This window comes from Oryctolagus cuniculus, chromosome 20 (assembly GCF_051225735.1).
Source record: "Oryctolagus cuniculus isolate XC-2025 breed Fujian yellow rabbit chromosome 20, ASM5122573v1, whole genome shotgun sequence".
In the NCBI taxonomy this organism is placed as follows: Eukaryota; Metazoa; Chordata; class Mammalia; order Lagomorpha; family Leporidae; genus Oryctolagus; species Oryctolagus cuniculus.
This window is the reverse complement of record NC_142886.1, coordinates 27,957,811-27,981,361: the sequence shown is the minus strand read 5'-3', so window position 1 is coordinate 27,981,361 and position 23,551 is coordinate 27,957,811. Positions and strand designations below refer to the sequence as shown.

Below are 23,551 nucleotides of genomic sequence, written 5' to 3'. Positions count from 1 at the left end.
GGTTCAAGTCCCAGTTCTTCCAATCCAGGTTCCTGCCAGTATGCATCTTGGAGGCAACAGGTCATGGCTTGCATACTTGGGTCCTCTGCTACCCATGTGGGAGACTCAGATACAGTTCCAGGCTCTTGGCTTCAGCCTAGCCCAGCCCTGGATACTGTGGGCATTTGAGGAGTGAACCGTGGATGGAAGATTGCTTACTCACTCTGTCTGTTTTTCTCTCTCTCACTCTTTTTCTTTTTCTTTTTTTCTTTTTTTTGAAGATCCATAGGGTTTTTTTGTTTGTTTTAAATATTTTATTTATTTATTTGAGAGGTAGAATTATAGACAGAGGAAGAGACAGAAAGATCTTCCATCTGCTGGTTCACTTCCCAAATGGCCACGACATCCAGAGCTGCACTTTTCCAAAGCCAGGAGCTTCTTCTGGTCTCAGTCTCTCACATGGGTGCAGGGGCCCAGGCGCTTGGGCCATCTTCTACTGCTTTCTCAGGGCATAAGCAGAGATCTGGATTGGAAGAGGAGTAGTCAGGACTAGTAGTCAGGCGCCCATATAGGATGCTGATACAGCAGGCGGAGACTTAGCGTACTGTGCCACAGTGCCATATCACTTACTCTTTCAAATAAATAAAGGAAATTAAAAGATCTTGGTTAAAGTTCTGCATGTACTAGCTGTGAAATCTTGGAGAAATCACTTATTCTGAACCTGAATTTTTTTGTTTGAAAATATGGAGATGTTGAAGAATTACGAGGAATAAATGATGTAATATAAATGTGAGCGTCATTTTGTAAATTATAGTATACTAAGGTGTTTTATTTAAAAATTACACTAGATGAGGCCGGTGCCGTGGCTCACTAGGCTAATCCTCCACCTTGCAGCACCGGCACACCGGGTTCTAGTCCCGGTTGGGGCACCGGATTCTGTCCCAGTTGCCCGTCTTCCAGGCCAGCTCTCTGCTGTGGCCAGGGAGTGCAGTGGAGGATGGCCCAAGTGCTTGGGCCCTGCACCCCATGGGAGACCAGGATAAGTACCCGGCTCCTGCCATCGGATCAGCACGGTGCGCCAGCCGCAGCGCACCGGCCGCGGCGGCCATTGGAGGGTGAACCAATGGCAAAGGAAGACCTTTCTGTCTGTCTCTCTCTCTCACTGTCCACTCTGCCTGTCAAAAAAAAAAAAAAAAAAAAAAATTACACTAGATGTTCATATGTTTATTTGATGATCTACCTTTGTTTAACATTAAAATTCATCATCAGACTTCATTTAGCATGTTTTATTTAGATCTCTTTCCTAAGTAATTTTATATAATCATTACAATCATAATAATGGTAGAAATGTGGTAACTCACTTCTAGGTCCTTCCTATGGTATTTGCTTCTGATGTAACTGTGAATAAATGATAATATAAACTCCAATGATATTATAAATTCCAAGAAAAAGTTATTTGCATTTCTGCCCTAAGTATAGCTTCACCTGTTCCTTTGTGTGTTATGTGTATGTACCCACGTGCACATATGCTAAAACTAAAATTCTTTGCTTTGTCCTAAACGTATTTGCATAGCGCCTTTCTGTCACATATGTAAAATCCCTACTTCTGGCCGTGGCCCTTCATGATCTGCTGTTTGTCTACCCATGCAACCTGTGTGTTAGCTCTTCTGTCCTCAGTAAGATCCTGGTTCCGTTGGACTCTGGTTGCCTAGAACATGCCACATTCAACCTGCAGCAGGACGTGAATCCTTGCTATGGGCTCTGCCTAGAAAATGCTTCATCAGACTTCCCTTGACCACTCTCTCATTCACAGTTTAGCGCTCATTTTGCATCTTCACAAAGGCCAGCTCAACAACCCTATCCAAAGTACCCTCTCTTCTGTTACCTTCATGGCACTAATCACAAACCAAAGAGCTTGGTTTTTATGTATTTGCCCATAAAATGTAAACTCCACAAGATCAGGGACCTCTGTTTTGTTTTCTACAGTATCTCTAATGCCTACTAAGGACTCAATAATCCATTTGTTGAATAAATAATAAATAATTATATAAGTATTTTGACTCTTGAATTGCTAATAATAATATTTCTTTTCCCTTTTTTTCCCCTAAATATACAGGATTTTGGAGATGGAGGTGCTTTTCCAGAGATCCATGTGGCTCAGTATCCACTGGATATGGGACGCAAGAAAAAAATGTCAAATGCACTGGCCATTCAGGTAGATCCTGAAGGAAAAATTAAATATGACGCAATTGCTCGACAAGGACAGTCAAAAGACAAGGTAATCTCTAACTGATTTTTTTTCACTGATAATTATTTTGTGAGGAATTTTTTGTTGTTGTTTCATTTTGTGAAAATGATAAATCTTGCATTTAGTTTATGTTAAAAGTAGCATGTGGGGCCAGCATTGTGGCACAGGGGGTTAAGCCACTGTTTACAATGCTGGCATTCCTTATCAGAGTGCTGCTGTGAGTCTTGGCTGCTCTGTTTCCCGTCCAACTCCCTGCTGATATGCCTGGGAAAGCAGCAAAAGGTGGTCCAAGTACTTGGGTCCCTGCCACTTCCTCGGGAGACCCAGATAGAGTTGTAGGCTCTTGGCTTCCGCCTGGCCCAGTCCTAGCCATTGCAGTTATTTGGGGACTGAACCAGCAGAGGGAAAATTTTTCTCTCACTCTCTGTCACTCTGCCTTTCAAATTATGTTGGAAGAGTGACAGGGAAGGAGGGAAGGGGACAGAGAGAGAGAGATCGATATCGATCTTCCATCTGCTAGATCACTCCCCAGGTGGCCGCAGTAGTAGCACAGGACCAGGCCAAAGCAGGTAGCCAGGAGCTCCATCTGAGTCCCACATGTGGGTGACAGAAGCCCAAACACTGAGCCATATGTTGCTGCTTTCCTAGACTATTAGCAGGAGCTGGATTGGAAGTTGAGCTGCTAGGGCATACATGGGATGTGGCAGTGGCTTTACCCGCTGTGCAGTAATGCCTGCCCCAATAATTTTTTTTAAAGTAGCATGAAGTATACTTAACTCCAATATCTGACAAAGATATTTTCCTTTGAAATCCCCTACAAATTGATGATGGCATGAGCATACTCTGATTTTTACTTGTTTTACATTTTAAAAACAATTATTTTTTATTACTAACATCATAAAAGGGCTAGCAAGGGGTGGTCCTTTAGCCTAGAAGTTAAGATGTCCATGTCCACATTGGCATACCCAACTCCAGTTCTTGACCCCAGCTTCTAGCTAATATGCACCCTGGGAGGCAACCACAGTGGCTCAAGTAGTTCCTGCTATCCATATGGGAGACCTGAATTGAGTTCCCCAGCTCTGACATCTGTCCACATCAGTCTAGCCAACCCTGCCAGCCCCAGCCTTTGCAGGTATTTGGGGAATGAGCCATTGGATGGAAGTGCATGTACTCTGTCTCTCTCAAATAAACTCTGTCTCTCTCAAATAAGTTTTAGGAAATGATAAAATAAAAATTCTAGCCATTTTTCTTAAGATTTATTTATTTGGAAGGCAGAGAAACAGAGAGGGAGAGAGAGAGAGAGAAATCTTCCATCCACTGGTTCACTCCCCAAATGGCTGCAACGGCTGGGGCTGGGCCAGGCTGAAGCCAGGAGCCAGGAACTTCTTTCAGATTTCTTGTGGGTTGCAGGGCCCCAAGCACTTGGGCCATCTTCCAGGTACATTAACAGGGAGCTGGATCAGAAGTGGAGCAGCTGGGACTCAAACCTACATCTGTAGGATGCTGGCACTGCAGGTGGAGGTTTAACCTTTTATGCCACAGCACCAGCCCAGCAATTTTTTTTTTAATCTGTAATCCCAGGGCCCTAACAAAATAAAAATTTTTAATTTTATCAGTAGTCTACTAATTTCCTTCGTATATTTACAGAGTACTTCCATACTTATTTTAATAGTTAATTTGAATATAATAGATTACATAAACTTCTTTTGCCCTAGATTAAATACAAAACTAGCATTTGCCATCCAGATTTAGAGTGGCCCTTGCTTACAAAGTAATAAAAACACCAGAAATAAAATTTACTTAAAATAATCTTCATCACAGAGCAGCTATGCTCAGAGCCAAGGAACTATTTTTAAGAAGACCTACTTTTATTTCCTTGTAAATAAATACTCAAGACAGAAGTAGAAGATTGCTTTATAATTGATGATGTTGGGAAAAATACTTGACAGCCTTCAGTTTCTCTCCCTTGCTTCTCCCACACTTTTTCAGTTTACCCCCTAAGATACCTGACAGCTCATTCTTTACTGCCTGCCTCATGGCCAGTGAACTTTTAGGGAAAACAGTTATGCAGGTTTGTGTCCTGTTTCAGCTAGGTTCCTTGTTGTGCTCTCCAAGCTTTAACTCTTGTTCTTCTCCTTCCTGTTTCATTGTAAACAAGTGATTCCCCCAGCTATTTTGAGTATAAAGACTATTGGAAGAAAATGACCAACTTTTTTTATCCTTTGCTTGTCTTTATGCCTTGACTTTCTTTTGTTGTTGAAAGAAATCCCTTCTATCCAAGCCTCATCTTGTCTTGTGTTTTCTGGTATATTCTGGATCCTAGTCCCTTCCCTTTTCATCTGTAATCTCACCTATTCTTCTCTGTTATCTTTCACCACTCTTCTCATGGCTCCTTCTTGTTAGCATTTGAATTTACTGCAGGTTTTTTTTTTCCTATCTTTTGAAACAAGAACTTTTACCTAACTATCTACCTTCAAAGCTCCCTGTAGCTACCATGTAATGTACACCTAATTTTCTTCACTTTCCTTCCAGGTTCCTGCAAAAGTTATTTGTGTGTGTGTGTGTGTGTGTGTGTGTGTGTGTGTGTGTGTTTTGTCCTCTCTACTTAACTTCCACTTCACTCTGGTTGACTGCAGTATGGCCTCACCTTAACCAGTTTGCAGATAATGCTCTTGGGAGAGGTCTCTAACACTGTTCTTAGCACAGTCTCTGAGTAATGCGATTGTTTTCCCATGGCTCCCGTTGTTGCATAGGCATGTGACTGAAGTCTATCCAAGCTTTCTCTGCTAGGTTCTAGATCCTAATATTCTGTCTACTTGGGCAGGGCTATCTATATTTTCCTAAGGCACTACTTAATCAATTACAAACCTAAATGAATAATTTGCCCCTTAATCTACCTGTGGTATTCTCTTAACTCAGTGAGTGGCAGTAGTAGCTTCCTACCTGCTCGTCCCAGAAGCCTGGGAGTCTTTTGTTCTTATTATTCATTTTTTCTTCACTGTTTATTATTTTCATCTGCTTGAAAGAGAGAGAGCGAGCAAGTGAGCGAGCAAGCACCTGCAGTGGCCAAGGCTAGGCCAGGTCAAAGCCAGGTGCCAGAAACTCCATCTGGGTTTCCCAAGTTGGTGGCCGGGGCCCAAGCACTTGAGCCGTTCTCTGCTGCTTTCCAAGATGCACAGTAGCAGAAAACTGGAGTGGAAGCTGAGTAGCCTGGACCTTGAAGAAGCACTCTGATAGGGGATACAGGCATCCCAAAGTGACAGCCATGATGCCCTTCCCTGATTTTTTTTAATTACACAAGTAATACAGTCTCATAAAAAATACCAATGAAACGTAAGTATACAAGGGTACTTCAAAAAGTTCTTAGAAAATGGAATTAAAAGGTAAAGTCCAGGACAGTGTTGTAGTTCAGTGTGTTAAGCAGCTGCTTGCAATGCTGGCATCCTATGGGAATGCCAGTTTGAGTTTTAGGTGCTTCCTATGGTGCTCCCTGCTGATGTACCTGTGAAGGCAGTGGAAGATGTTCCAGGTACTTAGGTTCCTGCCAACCATTTGGGAGACCAGAATAGAATTCTAGGCTCCTGACTACGGCCTGGTTCAGCAATGCCTGTTGCAGCCATTTATGGAGTGAAACAGCACCGGAAGATGGAAAATATCTCTTCTGTTTTTCTCTCCACCCTCTCTGTCACTTTGCCTTTTGAGTAAATAAAGGAGAAAAAAAGTTTATTTTGGTGCAAAAATTCTTTAAATGTATACATAGTTTTATTATGCACATTTTCTGTGAACTTTTTAAAGACCCCTTTTAAGTCTTACCTGCTTTCCTCCTATTTTACTTCTTAATGGTAACTACTGTTACTTAAAGATTTATTTTCACATGAATGGAATTTTTTTTTTTTTTTTTTTTTTTTTGACAGGCAGAGTGGACAGTGACAGAGACAGAGAGAAAGGTCTTCCTTTGCCGTTGGTTCACCCCTCAGTGGCTGCTGTGGCCAGCACACCATGCTGATCTGAAGGCGGGAGCCAGGTGCTTCTCCTGGTCTCCCATGGGGTGCAGGGCCCAAGCACTTGGGCGATCCTCCACTGCACTCCCGGGCCACAGCAAAGAGCTGGCCTGGAAGAGGGGCAACCGGGACAGAATGCGGCGCCCCGACCGGGACTAGAACCCGGGGTGCCAGTTCCGCAGGTGGAGGATTAGCCTAGTGAGCCACAGCGCCGGCCAATGAATGGAATTTTAATACAACTGTTTAACCTTGCTTTCTTTTTTACTTAATAAGTTTGAAAATTTTTGCTGACATGTAGAGGTGTACTTTATTTTTTTAAAAAAGATTTATTTATTTTGAGAGTTACAGAGAGGGAGAGATAGAAGAGAGGAATCTTCCATCCTCTGTTCACTCCCCAAGTGGCTGCAATGTCCAGGGCTGGACCAAACTGAAGCTGGGAGCCAACAGCTTCATTCAGGTCTCCCGTGTGGGTGGCAGGAGTCCAAGCACTTGGGCCATCCTCCACTGCTTTTCCCAGGCCATTAGCAAGGGAGCTGGATCAAAAGTGGAGCAACCAGAACATGAACCAGTGCCCATATGTGATGGCAGCATTGCAGGCAATGGCTTTACCCGTTACACAATAACACCAGCCTCAGGTGTACTTTATTTTCTAAAAGACATTTATTTTCATCTTCTTGAAAGAGTGACAGAGATCTTCCATCTACTGGTTCACTCCCTAAATGCCTATTACAGCTAGAACTGGGTTAGGCCAAAGCCAGGAGCCCAGAACTCCGTCCAGGTCTCCCCGTGAGTGATAGGGACACTATTGATCCATTATCTGCTGCCTCTCAAGATGTGTTACTGGGAAGCTAGATCAGAAACAGTAGCTGGGACTCTTGACAGTCCAGTATGAGCTGCTGGCATTCCACATGGCGCCTGAATCAGCTCTGTCACAATGCCTGCCCCTACTCATTTTTTTTTTTAATGTATAGAATTTTTTGGTTTGATTATAGCCAAATTTGTTTAAGCACTAGTGATTTCTATTTTGTTAGTTTTGCAAACACTACTTTACTCAAGATCTATATATCTTTTTCCATGTTAGTGTTTGTGTAAAATAAATTCCTAGATGTGGACTTACAGGTTTAGCGATCAGTATAGTTCTTTTGTTTTTCTCATACCCTCCATCTGTTCAGAAACCATGGTTTATTCCTTGTTGGTTCACTCCCCAAAGGGCTGCAACAGCCAGGGGTGGGCCAGACTGAAACCAGGAGTCAGGAACTCCATTCTGATTTTCCACATGGGTGGCAAGGGCCCAAGTCCGTGAGCAGTCTTGTGCTGCTTTCCCGGGTGTATTAGCAGGAAGCTGGGTGGGAAGCATAGCATCCAGGACTTGATCTGGCAAAATGATGGCTTAACCAACTTGTGCCATGATGCCAGCCCAAACATTTTTTCTTATCCTGTGAACTTCCCTTTTAAATTCACCTATGCTTGGAGAGCCCTGCTTCTATCTTTAAGCAAATGCTTTCGCTTTCAAATCTCAGCTCAGGTTTCAGTATTTCAGGATGTTCTTTGTGGTTTTCATGGCTAAATTGGGTATCCCTCTACCTGATACTTACATAGCAGTCGTCAGTTTTTGTTTTAATTGTTCACTTAGGATCTGTGTGACTTGCTCTTTGAAGGCAAGGATTAGAGCATTTTTTTAAAAGATTTATTTATTTATTTGAAACGCAGAGTTCCAGGGAAGCAGAGGCAGGGAGAGAGAGGTCGGTCTTCCATCCTCTGGTTCACTCCTCAAATGGCCACAGCGCCTGGAGCTGGGCCAATGGGAAGCCAGGAGCTTCCTCTGGGTCTCCCACCCTGGTGCAGGGGCCCACAGACTTGGGCCATCTTCTTTCTACTGCTTTCCCAGGCCATAGCAGAGAGTTGGATCAGAAGTGGAGCAGACTTGAATCAGCGCCCATATGGGATGCTGGCACTGCAGGCAGTGGCTTTGCTTGTTATGCCACAGCACCAGCCCCTAGAGCTTTATATTTTGATTTTTAGCAGCTAATTTAGTAGCCTGAAAACTTAGATACAGGCGTTTACCAATGTTTGTTGGGTAAATGATAGCCATTTTTATGGCCTAACAGAAAATCATTTCTCCTGAATCCAATTGAGAAGCATGGTCCACTCCTGCAACAGGGAAGTTAGGTTCCTATACATGCAGGACATACACTGAAAGTTGACTCTGAGCCACGGAGGCCTCTGGTTGACTCCAGCTGCCTTTGTTTTGGTGTATCTCTACTTCTGCGGTGGTCACTCGTCTTATTGGTATTTGCTACCTCTCCAATCCCATTTGTTAGGAAAAAGCAACAAGCAGGGCAATAATTTGGCATTAGCAAGTTGTGTTATTTTGAATGAAATACAGCTTTAGACCATCTTGGATTTTATTTCAAGAATTTTATCTGATAGGGAATATGTAAGAGATTTTATTTCCCCCTCAACAGCTAGGTGTGTTGATTATTTTGTATTGAAAATAGACAACTGTTAAAACTGAAATGTTTATTTTTTTAATGTTAGTATTTTGGCCAAATAAGGACTAAAAGCAGTGTTCCTTTATAGAGTAAAATTCTTATATGTTAGAAGGCAAACACTGGAAGTGACCCAAAACTGTTAGTTTATAGAAGTACCATTCTCAGATTCATCTGTTTTTTTGTTTTTTGTCTGTTTTGTTTTGTTTTTGCTTGTAGATGGCTTAACTCATGAAGTTTTGAAATGCATCTAATTATTCATTAACTGAATAGCCATTGTATGCCATTGGCTTGTGGGAAATGGGGAACACTTACTGATTGCTCAGGGCTGTCCAGCATTATAGTTTTAACATTACTGGTGCTACCTATTGAGAACCAGCAGTGCCCTCACTCTAGTCTTTTTTTCTTAGCTGAAATGCTTCACACATTCACAGAGGCCCTAGAAGGAGGGTTGGAGGTATCAGCAATGCCCTATTTGAAAAACCACTGATTTTCCTATTTTAGAAAAAACAGAGATTGATATGCTAAATGGAATTAAATCATTCAGGAGACTGATTTGCAGAGTTTGGGTTTTTTAAATTTGCACATAGTATAAAGATTTCTTATTTATTCCACAGAGATCTGGGATTATGCAGAAACTAGGGAGTTGGAAGCACCAGCAGATGGGAGATCTGTCTCTCTCTCTCTCTTCCCGCTTTCCCTCTCTCTCTCTCTTTCAAATAAATAGATCTGTGCGGTTTTTTTAAAGGGACTATTAGTAATAGCAAATTGGAAAGAAGATAGTGTCTTAGAGTAAATTTTTTTTTTTTTTTGACAGCCAGAGTGGACAGTGAGAGAGAGAGAGACAGAGAGAAAGGTCTTCCTTTGCCGTTGGTTCACCCTCCAATGGCCACCGTGGCCAGTGTGCTGAGGCCAGCGCACCGCGCTGATCCGATGGCAGGAGCCAGGTACTTATCCTGGTCTCCCATGGGGTGCAGGGCCCAAGCACTTGGGCCATCCTCCACTGCACATCCTGGCCACAGCAGAGAGCTGGCCTGGAAGAGGGGCAACCGGGACAGAATCCGGCGCCCCGACGGGGACTAGAACCCGGTGTTCCGGCTCCGCAAGGTGGAGGATTAGCCTAGTGAGCCGCAGCGCCGGCCTTAGAGTAAATTTTGATAGAACTAAATGCCCCCCAAACACACTTACAGCTTGAGTGATAAATCTTGAAATAAAGGCCATTGTATATGCATTTTTCTTCTGAGATAGTTATAATATTTAAAATGTTACATGTGTGATATTACCTGAAAGAATGCCTTCCACTGCTGTGCTCCTCAAAACAACCCTGTTACACTGCTTCCATCATAGATGTTATCTTACTACTTTGTTTATCTGATGCTTTCACAAGCACGCTAAGCCTAAGACATTTTTTTAGTCTGTACAGTTTCTTGCCAGTTTACAGTAGTAGGAAAAGGTTTTGCTGATGAGTTACTGGTTTATCTTGTTCACAGAGCTCATTTGTGTTCCTGATACCTTCATGGGTATATTGAATTTTTCACATAGCCCTCCCCAGCCCCATTGCCTCTTGGGATGTACTGCACATTTGGTTCCCAGGCTATAAAAACTTGGGGTTTTATAGTTAATCACCATGGAGGAATCTTGCTCTTCAGATGCCCTTCACTCAGCCTTATGAGATGCTAGAATCTTATTGATGCTCATTTAAAGGGTTATTAACTTTGGAATATCTAAATAAGAAGCGGCAAAGGGCTCTGGTGTGCTAAATTCGTATTGAGACTTTATATTGAACACACATGACTGCCAGGGGGCCGTTTGCTTAGACTCTCTTCTTGTAATGATTGCTCTGTAAAAGTGATTCAGTCTTCATAGTCTTGGCATTATTTTCTACAGCGTTGTTACACAAATTTCAATTTGTGGTGGTATAGATTTTTCTATTCTCAGAGGAAATTTTTAAGGTCAATTAGTAGCTATGTGACCTTAATGTACTGCACCTCACGCTTCCACTAGTCAGATGTGGCTCCTTTCCAGAATGAACACTCGTAGAGGATGGTGACACTAGCAGTGCACGTTGTACTGAATCATGTGAGCTTCCTTACCTGGTCCCTGGTAGCATTTCTGAGAAAAACAATCTGAAATTTCAACTGATAAACGGAAGGTAGTATTTTTTTTTTCTGGGAAATCAATAGCTTATATAGAAAGTTCTACAGGGCCTAAAATCTGAACAGCTTTAACAGGTAATAGGGCATCTCTAAAATTCAATGACTCATTCATTTGTACAAAAAATATTGACTTAATAGTTCCTGTGGACCAGACATTTGTTATGGGGACTGAAGACAGTTTAGTGAATCTTATCAGAAATGTGAATTTAATCATTGTGCATGCTCATGGGTTGATATAAAGATTAAATTAGTTTAGACATTTTAAGCCAGAAAAATGGGGCTCGCAATAAGTGCTTGGTGAATATTAGCTGTTATTGTTATGTTTATTTTAATACAGGACATAGATAGTAAACAAGTAAATAGATAAATTTATATTATGAACAGAGCTTTGAAAACTTAGTAAATGGTGCTGTTTAATTTGGGTGGAGAAAGACTGCTGTTTTCACAAGAATAGTCAGAGGTGGCCCCACTAGTGCAAGACCTTTGATCCAAGAGACACAGGGTTAGAAAACTCACTTGAAAACCTGGAAACAACAGTCTGTACAGGCCAAGAGTTGGGGGAAAGTTTGTTATGTTTAGCAAACACAAGAGCTGGTAGGACTGAGGCATGAGTGTGACTTATAAGGGGAGATTCAAGCTGTACGTACAATCTGGTCAGGTCACATAAACCATAGAGAGGTTTTTGCTCTGGAGTAGAAAATTAGGAATAATGTGTGTTTCCTTTAACTGTATTAGGCAGTAATATGCAGTTATTAATATAAGACTTTGGCTTGCAGTAGTAAACAATTTACAGAAAAAGTTTTTTTAGGATCTCAAGTGTGAAGGAATTTCGTTTTCTTTCATATTCATAAATTGTTCTTTCTTTGTCAAAGAATTTCTAAATCATTGAAATCTAAAATGCTTTTTATTTCTTAAGTTTCCAATGGCTTTTTTTTTTTTTCCTTTAAACTGCCACATGGGGCAAGTGTTTGGCACAGCAGTTAAGATGCAGTTCTGCACACCCACCCCAGGTTGCAGTACTTGGGGTCAAGTCCCAGCTCTGTTTCCAATTCCAGCTTTCTGCTAATGCACACCCTGGGAGGCAGTGGGAGATGGCTCAAGTACTTGGGTCCCTGACACTCATTTGGGAGATACAAATCGTGACCCAGGCTCCTGGCTTTGGCCTGGCTTATCCCTGCTATTGTGGGCATTTGGGGAGTGAATCAGCAGATGGAAGTTCTCTGTCTCTGTCTCTGTGTCTCTGCCTTTCAAATAAATAAGTTTAAAAAAAAAAAGGCTGCCATGTAAGTTTTTTTTTTTAAATACTGAGAAGAATAGACGGACATGAAAGTGAATAACACTCTATTTGTCAGGACCTATCACATCAGTAATAAAACTGTTGGCCTAGTAGAAATCATACAGCAGTTCTAAATTATGATAATCAGTGTAAAATAAGTTGTGTATGTAGAATGTGTTTTGTTTTTTCTTTTTTTCCCCATTTTTGGCTTTTTGCAGAAGAAAATGTTCTGGGTTGACTGTGGCACATGTTCATTTTCTTAGTCTATGAATAGAGTTGATGCCAGAAAAGAGAACATTATAAATAGGATGAGGTCAATGAAATTTTCCAGACCCAGTGAATCTGGAAATTATTTGGTACCCTGACTTAAATTCTGATGAATTTGTCATCCAAAATAATGGTTCTAAAGGCAGTTTATATCATCATTAATTTCAAGTCCTAGTGAGCCTCAAAAATAAGAATCATTGATGCATAAGATTCAGTTGGCACAATTTATTTGGATATTGACTTGATTAGAAGATCTCAAATAATTTAAATTTATGCAGTCATGGGAAAATTATTAACTTGCAGCCTGAATGGCAATTTGTGTGTATATTTTAAGTTCCCTTGGTTTTAAAAGCTAAAAGACAAAATCTGAGTGTCCTCCATTTGTAATGTGTGCTGAGAAGGACGTATTGATGTCTGGAATGACTTAATGAGGTTGCTTCTTTTCATTCTTTGCTTTTCCTAAGCCTGCTTGTGTTTAACATTTTAGGTCATTTATAGCAAATATTCTGACCTGGTTCCAAAGGAGGTTATGAATGCAGATGATCCAGACCTGCAAAGACCTGATGAAGAAGCTATTAAAGAGGTAACTGGGAATTGATACATTTAATTATTTTAGATGACTTTTTAATCCTGATTAACTTCCAAACCACTCAGTGCAATGTTTCTTAATTTCAGATAACAGAAAAGACAAGAGTAGCCTTGGAAAAATCTGTATCACAGAAAGTTGCTGCAGCCATGCCAGTTCGAGCAGCTGATAAACTGGCCCCTGCTCAGTATATCCGGTATGAAGCGTGCCTGGAAGTCTTAATTTATTTTCAGACTGGGTTTAGCTTGGGAGTTTTGGTGTTTTTTCCACTATCCTACTTTGTCACAATTATAAATGCATTGTTTGGAATAATGAAGCCTAATTCTTTTTTATAGACAATGAAAGAATTATTTAAAATGTTAGTTATTACGCTGCTTTCAGTTTTTTTCTTGTACTAATCAATAGTTGCTTGCTAGATAGGATGTAAACCAAGTTATTTATAGTTTTCTGTTTATATATAATAGGAATCCTTGTAATAGTTCTGAGATTTGAGGTATTGGACTCAACTAAATCTTTGTGTAGAGAGATGATTCACATACAGATGTTAAGGGAAAATTCAGAGCTGGTAGAGCTGCTGCCATTATTCTCTGTTTTACAACCTATGATTAATCAAAAACTGCTAACTGTAAGTTGCCTGCTGGGATTATTGTAGGTGTTTTGTCCTCAAAAGCAGACTTACCAAATAGGTACTATTTTTCTAAGTCTTTTCTGAAACTGAACACTGCACTTTCCATGTTGGAAAATAAATGAGGCTGGATTATTTGCAAGCTGGTGCCTCTCTAGTTTACATTTTGTTTGTAACTCTGTTCTCTTATTTGTTTTATTGTCTACAATGCCTAATTATTTCATAATTTTCTATTAATACTTTGTGAGAGAGATTGAAAATGTAGTCTAGCTTAAGATTATAATAGAACAAAAATACCTATTGAACTTGTTACTTGAACTAGTTACACCCTTAGTTTTCTTCTGCTTTCTTCAGATACACGCCATCGCAACAAGGTGTGGCTTTCAACTCTGGAGCTAAACAGAGGGTGATTCGAATGGTAGAAATGCAGAAAGATCCAATGGAGCCTCCAAGGTTCAAGTAAGTAGATAGCTTCATGAGAAGAAGACAGAATTTTCTTTTTTCTTTTTTTTAAGATTTACTTATTTATTTGAAAGAGTTACAGAGGGGCCGGTGCCGTGGCTCACTTGGTTAATCCTCCGCCTGCGGTGCCGGCGTTCCATATGGGCACCGGGTTCTAGTCCTGGTTGCTCCTCTTCCAGTGCAGCTCTCTGCTGTGGCCTGGGAGGGCAGTGGAGGATGGCCCAAGTCCTTGGGTCCCTGCACCCACATGGGAGACCAGGAAGAAGCACTTGGCTCCTGGCTTTGGATTGGCGTAGTGCTGGCCATGGCAGCCATTTGGGGAGTGAACCAATGGAAGGAAGACGTTTCTCTCTGTCTCTCTCTCTCACTGTCTGTGACTCTATCTGTCAAATAAAAAAAAAAAAAAATAGAGTTACAGAGAGAGGGGGACGGACAGAGATCTTCTATCCACTGGTTCATTCCCCAGATGGCTGCTACAGTCAGGGCTGAGCCATTCTGAAGCCAGGAGCCAGGAGCTTCATCCAGGCCTTCCACATGCGTGGCAGGGGCCCAAACACTTGGGCCATCTTCTACTACTTTTCTCAGGCTAGGGAGCTGGATTGGAAGTGAAGCAGCTGGGACTTAAACCGGCACCCATATGAGAAACCATTATTGCAGGTGGCAACATTATCCACTATGCTACATCGCTGGTCCCTGAACCACATTCTTGAAGATATTAAAGGAGAAAAGTGTCCCAGATGTCCATTAACAGGTGAAACACACTGTAGTACATCCATGTGTACATGATATACTATTAAGCAATAAAAATGGATGAACTTTTTTTTTTTTTTTTTTAAGATTTGTTTATTTATTTGAAAGGCAGAATTACAGAGAGAAAGAGTTCTTCCATCTACTGGTTCATACCCCAAATGGCCATAACAGCCAGGACTAGGCTAGGCTGAAACCAAGAACCTGGAACTCCGTTCAGGTCTTCCACATGGGTGCAGGGCCCCAAAGACTTGGTCCATCTTCCACTGCTTTCACAGGCATGTGAGCAGGGAGCTGGATCAAAAGTGGAGCAGCTTGAGCCAGTACTGTGGTGTAGCAGGTTAAGCTGCCGCCTGCAGGGCCAGAATCCCATTGGGTACCGGTTCAAGACCTGGCTGCTCCACTTCCGATCCAGCTCTCTGCTGTGGCCTGGGAAAGCAGAAGATGGCCCAAGTCCTCGGGCCCCTGCACCCGTGTGGGAGACATGGAATAAGCTTCTGGCTCCTGGGTTTAGATTGGCACAGCTCCGGCCGTTGCGGCCAACTGGGGAGTGAACCAGCAGATGGAAGACCTCTCTCTCTCTCTCTCTGCCTCTTTTTCTTTCTCTGTGTAACTCTAACTTTCAAAAAATAAATAAATCTTAAAAAAAAAAAATAGTGGAGCTGCTGAGATGGCTTACACAGTCCAGCCCCACAAATGAGCTATTAATGCACACAGTAAATAAATCAGTCTCCAAATAATTACGCTGAATGAAAGAAACCAAGGAAATACAGGTACATGCAATATGATTCCGTTTATATAAAACCCTAGAAAATGTCGAGTAATCTATAGTGACGTATGGTGTATCAGTGATTACCTGTGGGGAAGGAGTAGAGACAGAGTGGAGATGGGGGAAAGGCTGGGCAGAGGGCGTGTAGAAACTTCAGGGAAAAGTGATGTATGTTCGCTATTCAGATTGTGATGATGGTTTCACAGTTACATATTCATGTCAAAATTTAATCAGATTGTATGCTGCGTCTGATTATATGTTGATTATGTTTCAGAGCTGCTTTAAAATTACTTGTGATATAATATTCTGGAGGTAGGATGAGTAGTGACAGTGACATGGTTGGCCATGTTTTACAGATGATTGAAGTCAAGTGAAAGGTCTGTCATAGATGGGTGTTCATTATACAGTCTCTGTTTTTGTCTATGTTTAAAGCTTTAACAAAAAATGAGGAGATACTTGACATGTAATCACTAAGGAGGGAAAGTATGACACTTGGATGTGCTTTGATTTATTCTTTAGGATTAATAAGAAAATTCCCCGGGGACCACCTTCTCCTCCTGCTCCTGTCATGCATTCTCCTAGTCGGAAGGTAATTTTGTTGCTGTTGCTGTTTCTGTTGCGGTCTAAAGTCTTCTACTCAGGATTTTTAGTTTTCTAAGTAACTTCTCTGTATCTACATAGGTATATGTAACCACCCTGACTTGCAGTGTTCTTTTTAATTTGTTTTTCAAGATTAAGTAAGGTCCTAGAAAGACTACTGAATATAGTTTCCAGGAGTGCTTATGAGAATGTATGTTCAGTGTTAGCTATTAGTTTTATTATTAGTAACCTAAACACTGCATTTAGTGGAATAAATAGGGTCTACTGTTTCACATGAAGAATATTAGTTACAGGAAGTAGTACATGAGTTCATCAAGTCTGATCATCTCACTGGTTTTTTTTAGTTATGTCTTACTACCCAAAAGAACAAGTTTTCTTCCAAAAAGAAGCCATATCACTTTTTTTTTTGCCATATCACTTTAAATGTGGGAAAATGTTGGTATTTATAATCATCAAGAATAATTTCCAGATCATTTTCCAGTTTTTACATTAGTCTAAAATTATTAGTAGAATCCATGATTTTGGAACATGGCTGTCTAGTGCTACCAGAACAAATGGAATTTTGGCCTTTATTATGTGTTAGCATGTAAGGAGTATCTTTGAAGAAAAAGGTAATACAGCCAGGTGTTGCTTGACAGTGGGCCTACATTCTGAGAAATGTATCACTGGGTGATTTTGTTGTCATGCAAGCATTATGAAGTGTTTACACAAACTAAGGCAGTTTCAGCATCACTAGGTCCTAGGACCACTGTCATTTGCATACTTTGCCACTAACCATGTGTTATGCAGTTCATGACTAGAATTTTTTAATAAACTAAAAATCAAAATGTTTCTTTTTTCTTAGATGACTGTAAAGGAACAACAAGAGTGGAAGATTCCTCCTTGTATTTCCAACTGGAAAAATGCAAAGGTAATTAAGTCGTGGTGGACTCAGTCCCTTGATTTTATAGCCTATTGGAAAACACCCATGAGAAAGCTACAGTCTGAGTAATTTTAGTTGGAAACTTGGCACCTCACTTAATGAATGTTTTTGAAATTTACATGACCCTATTTCTTTAAAGTAATAGGAATGTTAATATGTCAGGCACATGAATACTATATAGATCTTTAGTGAACTGTGGCTTGGTGACACAGCTCTTTAGAAAACTCAAATTTGTATGTAGAAATTATTTCTGAAAGTAGCTAAACTAGTCTAAATGATCACATGACAAAAGAACAGTAAATGTTTGGATACTTTCACTACTTTAGTTTTCAACCATTTAACTCTATGTATAACATTTGTTATACATAGATTTGTTAAGAATCTAAAATGTGGGGGCTGCTGCTGTGGCTCACTTGGTTAATCCTCCGCCTGTGGCACCAGCATCCCATATGGGCGCCGGGTTCTAGTCCTGGTTGCTCCTTTTCCAGTCCAGCTCTCGCTCTCTGCTGTGGCCCCAGAGGGCAGTGGAGGATGGCCTAAGTCCTTGGGTCCCTGCACCTGCATGGGAGACCAGGAAGAAACTCCTGGCTCCTGGCTTTGGATTGGTGCAGCGCCGGCCATGGCGGCCATTTGGGGAGTGAACCAACCGACAGAGGACCTTTCTCTTTGTCTTTCTCTCTCGCTGTCTGTAATTCTACCTGTCAAATAAATAAATACAATCTTTAAAAAAAAAAAGTATAACTTGTTGAAGGAAGTTATGTGCTCATCTTAAAACAAAAAGGTTGTATGCTAGTCTGATTGGGTTGATTAATATGTATGTAACTAAGTGGTATTTTGAACTGATTCTGTAACACATTGTTTTATTATGACAGCATGGACTAGAAATCAACATTTAGAGGTTTAGTCAGAAATTTGTAAAAATAAAGCTAAGCCTGAAAGTTAGTAGAAGTTGTCATTATTGGAATGGGATGCAGAATTTCAAAATGCAGAGTCTGTTTTCTAGCAAGCTGCTTTTTTTTATTTACACAGAATTCTAAAATTCTGAAAAGTCATTAAGACAGTACAACTATAATTTATTCAGCTTTTGTGAGACTAGTATACTTACCTGAGGAGCAACTATTTAGCAGTAATTTTCTTTCATTCTAATTCACACTTATTAACATGAGAATGCATTTTTCTAGCATACTGTCTGTTTAAATCCTGGCTCATTCACTTGCTACTTGTATGACCTTGGGGACATTATGTAATTCTCTACCTCAGTGTCTTCCCCTGTGAAATGGAAGCAGTGTTACCAGCTTCGTAGAGTTATTGTGAAGGTTGAGTCCAAAGATGGAGAGTACTTAATCCTCCACACAAGACACTCGTTGTTACCTACTATTTTGCATAGCTGCGAAAAAAGATGTAAGAAAAAGAACTAGGTGGTTCTCAAAATGGGCATTTTTAAATTTAAGTAATTTTTGTAGTTCTATAATTGATTGTTTCTATCTGCTTTTACACTAGGGTTATACAATTCCATTAGACAAACGTCTGGCTGCTGATGGGAGAGGTCTCCAGACAGTACACATAAATGAAAATTTTGCAAAACTGGCTGAAGCGCTCTACATTGCTGATAGGAAGGTTGGTCTGTTACAATTGAATTGCTTAATGCTCTTGCTGATTCGTAAATCCTTGTTGGTAACTTAAGGTACTGTTCTTTTAGCTACAGTCCTGGGTACCTAGAGACTCTACCTGTACTTTGTGTGCCAGTGAGGGCAAGTGCTAATTACAGTTCTGTACATGGTCCCAGCCTGTGTACACGTGGACCTACACCCCACCAGTGGTGATCCAGCTGCCTGACAAGATGCCAGAATAGTGATTCCCTGGGCTGCTCCTGTTTGGTGAAGACTGCAAGGTGTCACTCCAGATTTCATAGTCTTCCTCTATTTTAGATGTAGATGTCCCCAAAAGAGCAGTTGCAAGGAAGGGCGATTAAATATTCGGAATAATTAAATTCTACATAAAATAGCACTAATAATACTGGCGATTAATGCTATCTACTAAATGTTATGGTATTAATATGTGACCTTCAAGTTTATACACATCATGGTATGTGTTTAAACCAAAGGAAAAAAATATGTCTTCCTCTCTCTAGCAGACATGGGCTAAGGTTTTACCTTGAGTTCATGTGATTGATTTTGAAGATGTAACCAGTCCATGTTATGTTAATGATAGTGAAAATTGCTTTATTGGAGTCTTTTTAATTTTATGTAAGATTGTTTTTGAGAAAGCATTAGTGAAATACTTGACTTAAAAGACTGATTGAGGCCACTATAGTTCTAGCCACAAAGCAATCCCCAGGATGAAAAGCTTAGCTTTGCAGTGTCTTCCAGGCAACAGGATATCTTTACTGGACAAGAATCTGTGTTTTAATCTACAGGAACAAACCTGGCTTCTGCATAATTGCTCTGAGAAGCCAGACCAGGGAGTTAGATTGGTAGCTTTTAATATTTCTCCCATGATAGTGTCAAATTTAGCATCTAATTTTTCTAATAGGCTCGTGAAGCTGTGGAGATGCGTGCCCAAGTAGAGAGAAAGATGGCTCAAAAAGAAAAGGAAAAACATGAAGAGAAGCTAAGAGAGATGGCCCAGAAAGCCAGGGAGAGGAGAGCTGGGATCAAAACCCATGTGGAAAAAGGTAGGACATTCTCATTACTAAGTTTTTATTTTCTGAACAATCTGTATCTCATTTTAGAAAATCTTTTTTTAACTGTATGCAAAAGTAGGAAGTACATATAATGAAAATTTATATATTTCAGAAATAGTGTAGAAATGGAGAGTACCTCTGTCTTAATAAGCTGAAGCAGCAAAAAAATTGAAGTCTGAGTATCTAGATGGGCCTCCTATAGTACTATTCTAGAAACTTTTATAAGGTTCTAAGTGATTTACTTTTTTAAAAAAATCACATTATTGTTCAAATGATAGGCTTGCTTTTCTCCTATTTTGAGATTTAGAGAAATAAGATCTCCAGATGAACAACTCAGTCCTCCCACATAGTAAAGTGATCTACAGGTTTTTCTATCTTATAATCATTAATTTTGCCAATACTTTCTCTGTCTTTATTTGGTAGTCTACATTGGTATATTCATTAAATTAGGGTGAGAAGACAGATTCTAATTCAAGAAAATTGATGAGAATGGTTTCTTTTTCATTAATAAATCTTATAGTAGTACAATTATTTTATTCATTAAGTTCATGTTGAACACCTTCCGTGTGCCAGGTAGTACAAGGTTTTCTGTGAGACTGTAGTGGTGGTGGGGTGGGATAATGTAGTCAGCGTTCCGGAGAGTATAGACAGACTGCAAAGCTAATCATGTGGTATAGTAGAAGGTGAAGATTACTGTGAAAAAAATAAAACAAAAAGTGCTTGAGAGGGTAGTTATAATAGACCTCATTTCTGAGATGGTAACATTATTGTGGAAACTTACAGGAAGGGGCAAGGTTTTGGGTGCTGCATTTATTTATTTATTTATAAAGATTTATTTATTTGAAAGGTGGAGATAGAGAGAGGCAGAGGCAGAGAGAGAGAGAGAGAGGTCTTCCATCCGCTGGTTCACTTCCCAGATAGCTGCAACGGCTGGAGCTGCACCAATCTGAAGCCAGGAGCCAGCAGCTTCTTTCGGGTCTCCCACGCAGGTGCAGGGACCCAAGGACTTAGGCCATCTTCCACTGCTTTCTCAAGTCACAGCAGAGAACTGGGTTGGAAGTGGAACAGCCAGGACCCAAACCAGCACCCACATGGGATGGTAGCACTGCAGGCAGCAGCTTTATGCCACAGCACCGACCCCAAAGGGTGCTACATTTATAATGCATCTTGGGACACCTGCATCTCATATTGGAGTGCCTGGGTTCAAGTACCAGCTCCACTTCCAGTTACAGCTTCTTCCTGATGTGCACCATGAGGCAGCAGGTACGAAGTACTAAGGCCTAAGTACTTGGATCCTGACACCCCCATGAGAGGCTTCGATGGAGTTCCAGGCTCTTGGCTTCAGCCTGGTCCTGCTTTGGCTGTTTCAGGCATTTGGGGAATGAACCAACAGATGGAAAATCTGTCTGTCTCTCTTCCCCCTCTCCCCTACCCCCGTCTCTTTCAAATAAATACATTTTGTAAAAATTTTAAATGCAGCTTCTAAAAAAAACTTGAAGGAATTAAGCTGTGTAGGTATGTAAAGGAAGAACACCCCAGTGAGAAGGATCAGCAGGTATGAAGTACGGAGCGTGTGCCTGTGGTGCTCAGGGCAAAGCAGAAAGGCCAGTGCGGCTGGATTACAGTGAGAAAGAGGAGGAAAGTGAGGTGTTTAAGGTGGGTGGGAAGAGTGGTGGTCAGATCAAAAAATGTGGCTTTTTAATCACTTGAAGGGTATGCTTATGTTTCATTACAAGGGAAACAAAGTTTGGAGCAGAGTGACATGATCTGACATATATTTTTTTCCCTAGTTTTATTGATGTATAATTGACAAATGAAAATTTTACATATTTAGGGTATACATGTTTTTATATATGTGTGTGTGTGTATATATATATATATATTCATTCTACCATCAAGCCTAATTAACAACTCAGTCACTTCATATAATTTTTTATTTTCAAGTATACAGTGCAGTTTTTTGTTTTTTGTTTTTTGTTTTTTTTTAATTTTTATTTGACAGGTAGAGTTAAAGACAGTGAGAAAGAGACGGAGAGAAAGGTCTTCCTTCCATTGGTTCACTCCCCTAATGGCTGCTACAGCCAGCACTGCGCCGATCCGAAGGCAGGAGCCAGGTGCTTCCTCCTGGTCTCCCATGCAGGTGCAGGGACCCAAGCACATGGGCCATCCTCCACTGCCCTCCTGGGCCACAGCAGAGAGTTGGACTGGAAGAGGAGCAACCAGGACTAGAACCCAGGGTGCCGGTGCCACAGGCGGAGGATTAGCCAAGTGAGCCACGGCACCAGCATACAGTGCAGTACTGTTAATTACAGTCACCAGGCAGTATAAAATTTTGGATCCTTTAACAAAATTTACCCTAATTTAAAAGGTTCCCTTGACTGCTCTATTTAAAAATAGAAGACTATAGGGTAGGCGTTGTAGTGGAGCTGGTTCAGCTACTGCTTGCCAATTCCTGCATCCATATCAGAAATCCAGTTCAAATCCCAGCCATTTGAGGAGTAAACCAGCAGATGGATAGTCTGTCTCTTTGTCTCTCCCTCCCTCCCTCTTTTTTCCTCTCTCTCTCTAACTCTGCCTTTCAAATAAATAAATCTTTTCCCCAAAAAATGGATGACTCCAGAACACCTGAGCAATTCAAAAGGATTAATTTGCCATTTTCCAATATTGGGAAGTTGACCATATACAGATAGTGAGAGGGAAAAATGAGTTCAGCCACGGGCATGTTCACTTTAACCTGGGGGTAGGGGTAAATCAGGTAATTGGTTAGAGGAGCTTCAAGTTCAACTATAGCTAGGGTTCTAAGTAGTAATTATTTACCTGAATCATACAAGGTGTTTCAAAAATTTTTGGGGAAATGCATTTTATGAAAATCTATACATGGATTTGAAATTTTTTTGCACCAAAATAAACATCCTTTGATTCCACTTTCGGGTAGGCATTTGGTGCAGCAGTCAGGTCACCACTTGGGTGGTGACCATATTGGAGTGCCTCGTTCAAGTCCCAGCACCTTCACTTCCGATGGGCCCAGCTCTGGCCATTTTGGCCATTCTGAGAGAACCTGCAGATGGAAGATCTCTCTCTCTCTCAGCTTCCTGCTGATGTTCACACTGGCAGGCAACAGATCATGGCCCAAGTACTTGGATCCTTTCCGCCACGTGAGATTCACATTGAATGCCAAGCTCCTGGCTCAGTCCTGACCTTTGTAGGCATTTAGGGAGTAACCAGAAGATAGAAGATCTCTGTCTTGCTGTCTGCCATTCAAATAAAATGAAAATAAACAAGTAATAGTTTTCAGAAGGTTTTTTACAAATCCAATTTTTACAAACTTTTTGAAGTGCTCTTGGAGATCATCACAAGTGGCCAGAGAGAGCTGTTTGCCTAATGTATGCCTAACCACGCAGTTAATTAAAAGTAAAGCTTACTGTATCTTAAGTTCTGCAGACTGATAAGAAAGAAGGAAAGAAGAAAAAAATCAGAATGGTCCTCAAAGAGTTATTTAGAATTTTGAAAAATCTGTTGCTAAGTTAGTAAAAGCTCACATTTACTGAGTGTTTATCAAGGCAGGCACCACTCTGAGTACTTTACATGTGTTACTTAATAGAATCACAGTGGCAGTCTGTACTGTGCAGTGGGACTGTTATTGTCACTGTTCCACAGAAGAAAGCGTGTACCAGGTCACACTGCCAATCTAGACAGGCTGGCCCCGGAGCTCATGCTGGTAACTATACTATATCCCCTCAG

General features: G+C 40.8%; 1 protein-coding gene across 1 annotated transcript in view; it reads left to right on the top strand.

The window, feature by feature from the left end:
- Positions 1 to 23,551, top strand: part of SNW1 (SNW domain containing 1) — a 40,188-nt gene that overhangs the window by 9,778 nt on the left and 6,859 nt on the right. Inside the window, exons 3-10 of the mRNA XM_002719622.6 lie at positions 2,096 to 2,257; positions 12,904 to 12,999; positions 13,092 to 13,198; positions 13,982 to 14,086; positions 16,125 to 16,194; positions 17,050 to 17,115; positions 18,628 to 18,744; positions 19,660 to 19,801. Coding sequence (XP_002719668.1) covers positions 2,096 to 2,257; positions 12,904 to 12,999; positions 13,092 to 13,198; positions 13,982 to 14,086; positions 16,125 to 16,194; positions 17,050 to 17,115; positions 18,628 to 18,744; positions 19,660 to 19,801 — 865 coding nt within the window. The remainder of the gene's footprint in view (positions 1 to 2,095; positions 2,258 to 12,903; positions 13,000 to 13,091; positions 13,199 to 13,981; positions 14,087 to 16,124; positions 16,195 to 17,049; positions 17,116 to 18,627; positions 18,745 to 19,659; positions 19,802 to 23,551) is intronic.